Genomic DNA, 10,310 nt, shown 5'->3' with positions numbered 1-10,310 from the left:
GACGGTCTTCACCGATTTGGTGACCACTCCGTCCATCTCGAAATTTAGCCAGCTCTGTACGTTCTCGATAGAGCTTTGGGTTCCTTTTAGAGATTCCAACATCTCTTTGAGCCTTGCGTCAAACGTTGCCTGTTGGTCCTGGAGGGCTTTTTGATGGGCTCTCTCTACACCCACCAGGTATTTTGTTGCCCTCGTCCGTTCCAACTCCAGGTTCAGGCGGTGCCTGCTTCTGGATTCGGCCAGGGCGAGGACAATCTCAAAGAGATTGCCCATGCACTCCACAGCGGTCGCTCTTAATTCCCTTTTCAGGGTTTTTGAGCTTTCTACCGCGTCCTTCCCCTTCTGGTAGTATGATCTGGCTGCGTCTGTTGCCATGTCTTTGGATACTCCCCTGTGTGGTCCGAGGGGGGGGAGTATGCTCTGCCTTCTTTCGGCAAACTCTTCGCCATGCCATGCCCAGCCTGCCTCTGGCCTCTCCTCCTCCCACGCCACTGGATTGCTCAGCTTCTCTTGCGATTCGCTGGCTTGGCTTGTGGTTCCGGACTCTGGCGAGTCCTCTTCCTGTGCGGAGGTGGTGGAGATCACTATCGAGTAGTGATCTTGTTTTGGGGGAGCATGAGTGGGCATTGGGGGCCAGGCCGCCGCGGCCATGGTCGCCGGTGCTTATGCAAGCGCGACATGTGGACGGCCGAAAAATTTGCAGTCGACTTCCAAGGGTGTGTCAAGATGGACGTGCAGAAGATAATCACGCTAACTGTGCTTGTGTATTTACTACGAAAACGAAAACGGAAGATTTCACGTAAAAGACAGTTTTGGGTGCATCCATTACTTTGCGAGAGAAAGACTAAAGGATTATATTATACTTATTTTTTGGATTTAAAAATGTATGAGAAGAGATTCTTTAATTACATGAGAATGTCAACGAATACTTTTAACCTGTTACTGGATACAATAAAACCAAAAATTACTGGAACTGGTAACAACTATCGGAAATGCATTCCAGCAGAAGAAAAATTAGTAATAACAATAAGGTAAGCTTTTTCTTTTTTAAATACAGAATGTTTAAAAAATACGTGATATATTTTAAAGGGTGTTTCGGAATGTTCATAACATATTACAAAACTAATATTATGTTTATTAATGTGAATTTTATTTTCAGGTATTTGGCTACTGGGTGTTCTTTATCTCATATAAGTCATGAATACCGTATAGGGCTTTCTACAGTATCGGAAATAGTATTTGATGTTTGTGAAGCAATATGGGAGATATTAAAACCAATTGTGATGCCACAATTGACCAGAGATAAGTGGATTCAAACGGCTGAAGGTTTTCAAAAATACGCCCAATTTCCTAATTGCATCGGAGCCATCGACGGCAAGCACATTAGAGTTATCAAACCACAACATTCGGGATCTCTTTATTACAATTACAAGAATTATTTTTCAATCGTGTTACTTGCAATATGTGATGTAAATTATAAATTTCTTTACGTAGATATTGGAGCATACGGCAAATGCAGTGATTCGTCAATTTACAAAGACTCTGTATTTTATCATAGGCTTTTAAATAATGATCTCGATATTCCGAGCAATAACCCCATCAAAGAAAATGGCCAATCAATGCCGTTCGTTTTAGTGGGTGATGAGGCGTTTTCACTATCGGAACATATGATGCGACCGTATGCTGGGAGAAACTTGAATAATGTAAAGACTAATTTTAATTATCGACTATCCCGTGCCCGCCGCTATATTGAATGTACATTTGGAATATTAGCCAATAAATGGCAGATTCTTCACCGACCCCTAAACGTCAAGAAAGAATTTGCAGTTGTGATTATAAAAGCTCTATGTGTGCTTCATAATTTTGTGCGAGAAAGAGACGGAAATGATTTCAAGGACACGTTAACTGTACCAGAGGCTTTATTAGAAATACCTGCATGTTTACCTAATAGAGCAAATAGAACATCAACCGAATATCGAGATATATTCGCAAACTACTTCAGTACCGATGGTCGCTTGCCCTGGCACAATTAACCAATTAATTTGTAAATATATGGGTGCGTACCTACGACGGCTGCTCAGTTTGTACGTTGAGGCACTTGCTCGCCGCGAGCCGCCATTGCGCGCCGTAAACAAAATGGCGTCGAACGCACATGCGGTATGAGTAATCTTTTTAAAAAGTTATTCCAATCATTACGAAAACCTGGGAAATTTTAGCAAATAATTGTCAAAACTCATGTGCAAAGCGAAAAATAGTAGAAATAAAATAGTTATACTTTTGACAATTACCTATTTGCTAAAATTTCTTAGATTTTGAATGAACGGAACAACTTTAAAAAAAATCACTCGTGTCACATATACGTGTCGAATGCTACTACAGCACCTGCTGCGTTTATTGTAGTTCATCGCATTATTAATTTACTTAGGCATAATAAAATAAAATACTAACCAAGTTCTGCCTTTTCTTTATCTTCCATGGATTCACCGCCAAATATATCGACCACTTCAAGCCACAACTGCCGCTTAAAATCTTTATTGGAGTAATCATTTGATGCTAAATCCCATAAACCTCTTCTATTTTCAACTTCAATTATGAACCTTTCCGTGTCGAAATTGGCCATTGTAAAATAATCACTCTGTAGCTAGCTAGCTACACGTCTGGTCGCCGCGGCCGATGCGGTAGCACTGATGAATTTTAATACAGAAGTGATGTTCTCGACGACCACGATTGGTCGCTGGTCGCGTGGCATCAAATTTGACGCCGCGGCCAACGGTGGCCGCTGGTCGCTGGCCGCTAAGTGCGTAGGGGCTATAGCGATTGCCATATAAAGTCCAGAATTCACTGGCCGCCGCGACCAGGTCGCGGCGACCATGGTCGCCAGTGCGTAGGAGGCCTTACACAAACACACAATTGGTCATATGTTAGCTCGCAGGAGAATCCAGCTGATTGTCTTAGCAGAGGTGTGACACCTCACGAGCTAGCTGATCACCCCCTCTGGTGGAGGGGACCAAAAATTTTACATTCAAGTGAGTATAAACCAAATTTTAATTTTTCAATACCACAAGAATTACCTGAGGTCAAGGACTCTTCCACACGCTTGAGCGCTATGGTTTGTGTTTCTACTTCTATTGTTTCTAAAACATTATGTCTGGATTTTCTAGATAAATTTTCGGATATCAATAAGATGCAAAGAGTGATAGCTTATGTCCTACGCTTTTGTCAAAATGTAAGGTCCAAGGGTATTAAAAATAAGCTTAATTATGTAACCAGTCAGGAACTTAACAATTCTTTGTTAATTATTTTAATGTATGAACAACAAAAGTTTCTGAAGCATGATATCCATGCTTTAATGTGTGGTAAGGCCATTGTTAAAGGCAATTTAAAATCTCTTTGTCCTTTTGTTGATGACAGTGGTTTGCTGCGGGTTGGAGGGCGATTGGTCCTTGCTTCCGGTTCTCGGATGAGTAAGAGGTGTTATCGGTGTTCCTAAGATTAAATTGAGTTTCGTGTCGACTTACCAAATATTTACGTACGGAAGGATTGTGTATTGTAACCTCAACATCACTGGATCAAGGTACGACATTGTATACTATCTCACAACGTTAATATCTCATTATAAACACTTCAACAATTTCGGCAAAGGCAATCAACGGAATTATTTAAAAATTGAATCACTTGTTTATATGAAAATAAACCAATTAGAGCAGATAAAACGGAGAAACCACAACCCACAACGCCCACAACCCTTTCGTCACAACCGGCTTTTTCTTTTCTGTCTGTCAAATAAATGAAGTGACTTTGACATATGAATGAAATTGACATAAGAAGTAACATATTGACATGGTATTATAAATATAGATGAATTAAAGAATAAAATTATACAGCCAAGTGGCATAAATGAATGAAATTGACATAAGAAGTAACATATTGACATGGTATTATAAATATAGATGAATTAAAGAATAAAATTATACAGCCAAGTGGCAATTTAATTGACATTAGAATATTTTCATAGGTATAATTACAGTTTTTGTCTTTGAAAATGGATAACATAACCATTAGAAAAAAATTACACAGATCTATATCAGAAACGGACTTAACAAAAATGACGATGGAATGTAATAGCAATATTTTAAATTCTACTATTATGGACACTACTATGTACAGCCTGCAAAATGTAACTACAAATGATACATCTTATGTTGAAGATTTAAAAACAGAATTAGAAACTGTAAGAGAGAAATTATTAATTGCAGACTTGGAAATAGAAAATTTAAATATAGAAAACATTAAAATGAAGCAAAAAATACATGAGCAGGATAAAAAAATGGAATTACTAAAAAAACTTACTATGGGAAAAAAAGCTATGGGATCAATTTTCTCTAAAATAATAGAAAAGGTCATACACAGAAAACTATATAATTTTTTGGAATCACATAATATACTTTCACCCCAACAGTATGGTTTCAGAGAAAAAAAGTCAATTAACATGGCCATTTATGACTTTTTATATAGAGTTATGGCACAGGTTGATAATAGAAAACCGAGTGTTGGTCTATTTATGGATATGTCGAAGGCATTTGATCGTGTTGTGCATGAAATTCTATTGCACAAACTGTGCACTTACGGTATCCGTGGCAACGCGCTCAAACTGATGGAGTCATATCTAAAGGACCGACAACAGATAATTCAAATTGATAAGATTTGTGACAAATCCAAAACAGAACTTAGTTACTACTCACAAGCTAGAAAAGTTACATGTGGCATACCGCAGGGGAGTGTATTAGGTCCACTATTATTTTTAGTATATATTAATGATTTACCTTCAGTAACAGAACATCATGTTACACTTTTTGCTGACGATAGTACCATTTTATTAACAGGGACTGAATCCCATAACATGGAGACTGAAATTATAAAAACATTGACATTAATAACAGAATGGCTAAATAATAATAAATTGAAAATTAACATTGAAAAGACGAAACTAATAAATTTTAAACAAAGACATAATGAAAATTCCAAACTTGACATTACATTCTTGGACCAAACTATTACCGAAACAGAGGTCAATAAATTTTTAGGTTTATATATTGACAATAAACTAAAATGGAAGACGCATCTAGATTACTTACGCAAACGGTTAAATCAATACTCATATGCACTCTCAAGACTACAAAAAATTGTAAATATAAATACTGTTCTAACAGCATATCATGCGTATGTAGTGTCATCATTAAAATATGGAGTCATATTTTGGGGGAACTCAACTGACAAAGAAATGATATTAAAAGCCCAGAAACGTTGCATTAGATCCATTTTCTATTTAAAACCAACTGACTCATGTGTACCATATTTTAAAAAGCATAAGTTGCTTACCCTGCCCTGCATATATATTATCGAATGTGCTCTTGTTGTACACACAAACAAACATTTGTTTTCACATCACACCAGCGCGCGTCATTGTACCAAAGTTATTCAATATGCATGTAAAACAAAACTAATGAGCAATAGTGTATTTGGCAAAGCCCCTTTAATATATAATAAATTGCCGAAATCGCTACAATTGACCATAGATGTGGGTAGTTTCAAAAGAAGCCTCCACGATTTGTTAGTTCAGAAATGTTATTATAATCTTAATCATTTTATGAGTGACAAATTGTAATCTTTATTAATTTAATTAGCTATTATATATTTAATTATTCTGACTGACATTTCTATGATTTAATTTTGATTTAATTTTATTTTAAATAATGTTTTCTAGATTTAATAGGTACTAATATTGACAAGATTATGTACGCCTGCCAGGCAGAAAACAGAGTTCTGTTATATTAACATTTTTATCGAGCCATTGTACCTGTTTTCACGAATAAATGAATTTTGATTTGATTTGATTTGATTTGATTTGCATAATGCTGATGTACCATATTCGCAGAATCATCCAATTATTTTGCCGCGAGATTCGCGCGTCACTAACCTAATAATTCATAGCGAGCACTTGAGGAACCTCCATGCAGGCCCTAAGCTGACTCTGTCATCACTAAGGCAAAGATTCTGGATAATACATGGTCTTAGAGAACTTAAGAAAGTTTTGTACAGGTGTACCATTTGTTTTAGATTAAAAGCAGAAGCTTCTAAGCAATTAATGGGCTCTTTGCCGCCTGATAGGGTGAAAGCATGTCTTTCAAAAAGTCGGTTTAGATTATACTGGTGCAATATCATTGAAAATTGCAAGAGTAAGAAAGCCAATAATCACAAAGGGTTGTATGTTTGCGTGTTTGTATGCTTTTTAACCAAAGCAATCCACTTAGAGCTTGCTTCAGACTTAAAAACAGAGACTTTCATTGCATGTTTTAACAGGTTTATTGCCAGAAGAGGGCTGCCTACTGCCATATACAGCGACAATGCTTCAACCTTCAGATGTGCAGGGAAGCAGTTAGATGATATGTACAAATTACATAATTCTACAGAACATCAAAGATTAGTTTCTCAATTTGCAGCTCAAAAGAGAATTGAATTTCATTACTTACCTTGTTATTCCCCAACGTTTGCCGGTTTAGCCGAAAGCGGTGTGAAAAGTTGTAAGAATTTGTTAAAAAGAGTGTTATTAAAGTCAATTTTAACCTATGAAGAATTGTATACGTAAGAGTTTTATGCCAAATTGAGGCTATCTTAAATAGTAGGCCTCTAATGCCACTATCTAATGATGTAACTGACTTTTCCTGCATTACTCCAGAGCATTTTTTGATAGGTACAGCTTTAAATACATACCCAGATGCAAATGTTACTATGATTACTAGATCTCAATTTTGGAAAATATGTAATGAGATGAAATTAGAATTCTGGAAAAGATGGAGTAAGCATTATTTGAATTTTTTACAATGTCGTCCAAAGTGGCTGACCTCTCAACCAAATGTAAAAATAGGTTCGCTTGTAATACTTAAGGATGATAATTTATCACCAATGTACTGGCCCTTAGCCAGAGTAATTAATACCTATCCTGGTGATGATGGTAGGGTTCGTGTGGTTGAAGTAAAAACTTCAAACGGCCACATACATAGAAGAGCTGTAGTGAAAATATGTGTACTACCGCTTGATAGTGATGATGGCAGCAGCTGTGCCTAGAGGTGTTCCTTACCAATCCCAAGATATGTGTTTACTATCGTAGGGCTAGGCACAGCACCAGCCTTTATGTACAATTTTGTATAAGTATTAATAGTAAATAACTCTTTTCTTATTTTAGTAGAATAAGTTACAGGTAATAGTGTTTTATACAGCAAACATAAGAATGTAAGTTTCTCAACAAAAAAAAATGTTTGCATAGTTTTTAAGACATTTAATGTTTTCAATATGTTATCAATACTGTTCCTATTTATTTAGATATCAGTTAAGTGTCTGATTAAAACCTGTACTCAATAATTTGGTTAAATTTACAATTCATAGTGTATGCGTACATACTACTATTTACAGAAAGTTAAATTGTATTCTATGTACTAAGGTTTAATGTCATTCTATAAAGTGTATATTTATAGTTTGAAAATATTCTCATTGTATCTTTTGTTTGCCCCGGCAATATGTTGGAACATCAACATTAAAAAGTTTTGTTTTTTTTTATATTTCATTTTTTGATTACGGCAACATTGTATCGATTTTTTTCTCTCTTGTTCGTTCTCCCTCCAATAAACGGTCACGTTTCTCCGTAGCTCCTGGATTTTTATTATTACCAGCCTAAAGGTGGTGATAGACGTACGAACTTAAAGTCTGCGGTTTTTAAGATCGCGAACTTACTTGGCTCGACGTCGGCGATACACGCGCCAACTTACTCATACCGTATCGCGATGTCGTCCACTGAAGAAGCTTTGTGTTATTTAGGAATTATATCGTATTACATTTCAAAAACTAAAAACAATAGACGAAGGCGAAAAGTGTGGGTTAAGAACTGGCTTACAAAAAGAGAGCGTTTATCACATGTGAATTTAGTAAGAGAGTTACGTGAAGAGAAGGAAGATTTCCAGAATTATTTCAGAATACCTGAGCCTGTGTATGAAGAACTTTTGTGTGTAGTCACACCAATTATAGCTAAACAGGATACTTGCATGAGAGAAGCTATTTCACCGCATGAACGTTTAAGTGCAACATTACGATTTTTGATAACAGGTGGAACATATAAAGATGTAATGTATTCGTCAGCGATATCGAGACAGTCATTGGGGTACATAATTCCAGAGACATGTGACGCAATCTACTCTGCACTGAAAACATATTTGAAGGTATGTATCATTTATTACATACTTTATAAATAAAATAACTCAGTACAAATAATCAGACTTTATTTTGCAATGGCACATTAACATTAATGCTTAACAAATAAATTTACTCTTGAACATATACAAATGTAACGTACTATTTTATTTATTTTTAGTTATTATTATTAAAGTTTAAATATTCAACCAGGGTGTCCGGAATACTAATAGTTTGCGAGTCTTGTGTCAAGTTAAATGCTTGTGTTTCTTGCAGCTGGACTGGAACAGCTGGCATGTGTATCAATGGTCTTTGGGGTACCTGGACTGGAACTGGATTATGTATACTTGTATTGAATGTTAATTTTTCAAACCGTCCCAAAAAAATAACTTCATTGATGAGCTTTTCAGCTATGCCTTGTTGAATAGCAGTCATGTTGCGGATTTTAATTGCGACATTTTTTCCTATAGCATCATATTCATCATCTGGGTTTTATAATCTTTTACCTATTAACGATATTGTGTCTTCAATTAGCATTGCCGTGTCGCTTACGACGTGCAGATGAAGCAGCAGATGTTGCAGGTGTCGCGGGTGATGACACGTTGAAAATGGTACTCTGTAAATAAAAATGATATCATTTATACTGAATTATGGGTTTTTTTGTTACAGTTCCCGAGTTCAGAAGAAGAATGGCTAGCAATTGCTGAAGAGTTTGAGCGTACATGGCAATTTCCAAATTGTTTAGGAGCCGTCGATGGGAAACATGTAGCTATAGTCCCTCCTGCCGGAGCCGGCTCACTTTTTTTTAATTATAAAGGGTATCACAGTATTGTACTTATGGGAATTGCAAATGCAAATTATGAATTTATTTATGTAGATATTGGAACAAATGGACGTATTTCTGATGGAGGTGTATTACAAAAAACTACATTCTTTCAAAGATTGAATTCCAAGCGCTTAAATCTTCCTAGCCCCAGAAAACCAAGCGGACATTCAGAAGAATTGCCTTATGTATTTATTGGCGACGAGGCTTTTGCTTTGAGGACAGATTTTATGAAACCGTACCCACAAAGGCAATCACAGGCTAGCTCAAGTAAGAGTATGCAGGACTAGAAGAATTATAGAAAATGTTTTTGGAATTCAGACGGCAAGATTCCACATTTTTCTATCGCCTATAAATACCAGTGTGCACAATATTAACAAAATAGTTTTGGCATGTTGTGTATTGCACAATTTTTTAAGGAAAAAAGTAAGACAAGTTTCCAGTCCACATCAGCACTTTGATAGTGAAAATCACGAAAATGGAACTATTGAATTGGGGCTGAGACCACAAAATGGAGAATTACAGTCACTACAACAAACACATCGTCGTAACCCCACTCAAAATGCAAAAATTATCAGAGAAAAGTATGAAACCTACTTTAATACTAGTGGTGCAGTGTCATGGCAACAATGAATGATATAATAATAGTATTTTTACCTGGGTATCATTTTCACTATGTTCAGCATCAAATGTATTTTCATTATCATTAGCTGTCTCCTGTTCGCTGCTGTCTATATTGTCAGTTGATTGTTCACCTGTAATTAAATAAAAACCCTCTAAATTAACTTTTGGTTTTAATGTTCAACATCACAATGTCATTATTGTAATGAAACAAAGTGCTATAATAGGTACTCTATTTTAGGTACCTACCTAATTTAGGCACAGGCATAACAAAGAATACGCACGTATAATATAATAGTGTATAGAGAAATTCTTTAATAAATAATTAAACTTACCTTGGCCTTGATCTTTGAGAAATTCAAGCTGACTGTAATACCATAATTTTGGCACGTATACCTGGTCAGTTCCTGAACCTGTCTTCTTGCTATCTTGCACTTTTTTATGTTCTTTTCGGAACCCAGCCCTTAATGAATTAATTTTTTTCTTGACGTTCTCAATCGTAGCATCTCTTTCTACCTTCCGTATAATTTCTAATAAATTATTGTATGCTTGAAGCTCCAAATTTTTGTCTTTGTAGTCGTTGCTTCTAATTTTCCAAAGACAAGGATTATTTCGGAAAGCTTCT

At 36.0% G+C, this 10,310-nt stretch overlaps 1 protein-coding gene across 2 annotated transcripts; it reads left to right on the top strand.

The window, feature by feature from the left end:
* Positions 1–637: 637 nt before the first annotated feature.
* LOC135309927 (uncharacterized) lies at positions 638–9,849 on the top strand. 2 transcript variants are annotated; one of them, XR_010370190.1, is made up of 3 exons: positions 638–1,031; positions 1,160–8,270; positions 9,650–9,849. XR_010370190.1 is itself a non-coding variant. In XM_064436614.1 (2 exons), exons 1-2 carry the CDS (start codon positions 679–681, stop codon positions 2,031–2,033), a joined length of 1,227 nt encoding a protein of 408 aa, XP_064292684.1. In that variant the 5' UTR covers positions 638–678; the 3' UTR covers positions 2,034–5,889. The 2 variants fall into 2 exon arrangements, 1 of the variants encoding a protein (XP_064292684.1); XM_064436614.1 differs by lacking the exon at positions 9,650–9,849 and having other exon boundaries at positions 1,160–5,889.
* The last annotated feature ends 461 nt before the right edge of the window (positions 9,850–10,310 follow it).

Source organism: Plodia interpunctella, chromosome 20, assembly GCF_027563975.2.
Source record: "Plodia interpunctella isolate USDA-ARS_2022_Savannah chromosome 20, ilPloInte3.2, whole genome shotgun sequence".
Taxonomy (NCBI): Eukaryota; Metazoa; Arthropoda; class Insecta; order Lepidoptera; family Pyralidae; genus Plodia; species Plodia interpunctella.
This window is presented reverse-complemented; position numbering and strand designations above follow the sequence as displayed.

What these genes read in the sequence shown, in the direction of transcription:
- LOC135309927 (XM_064436614.1), top strand. Translation starts at nt 679, where the DNA reads ATGTGGACGGCCGAAAAATTTGCAGTCGACTTCCAAGGGTGTGTCAAG. An exon ending in AAATTAGTAATAACAATAAG is followed by an intron (nt 1,032 to 1,159) that starts GTAAGCTTTTTC and finishes TTTTATTTTCAG; the next exon opens with GTATTTGGCTACTGGGTGTT.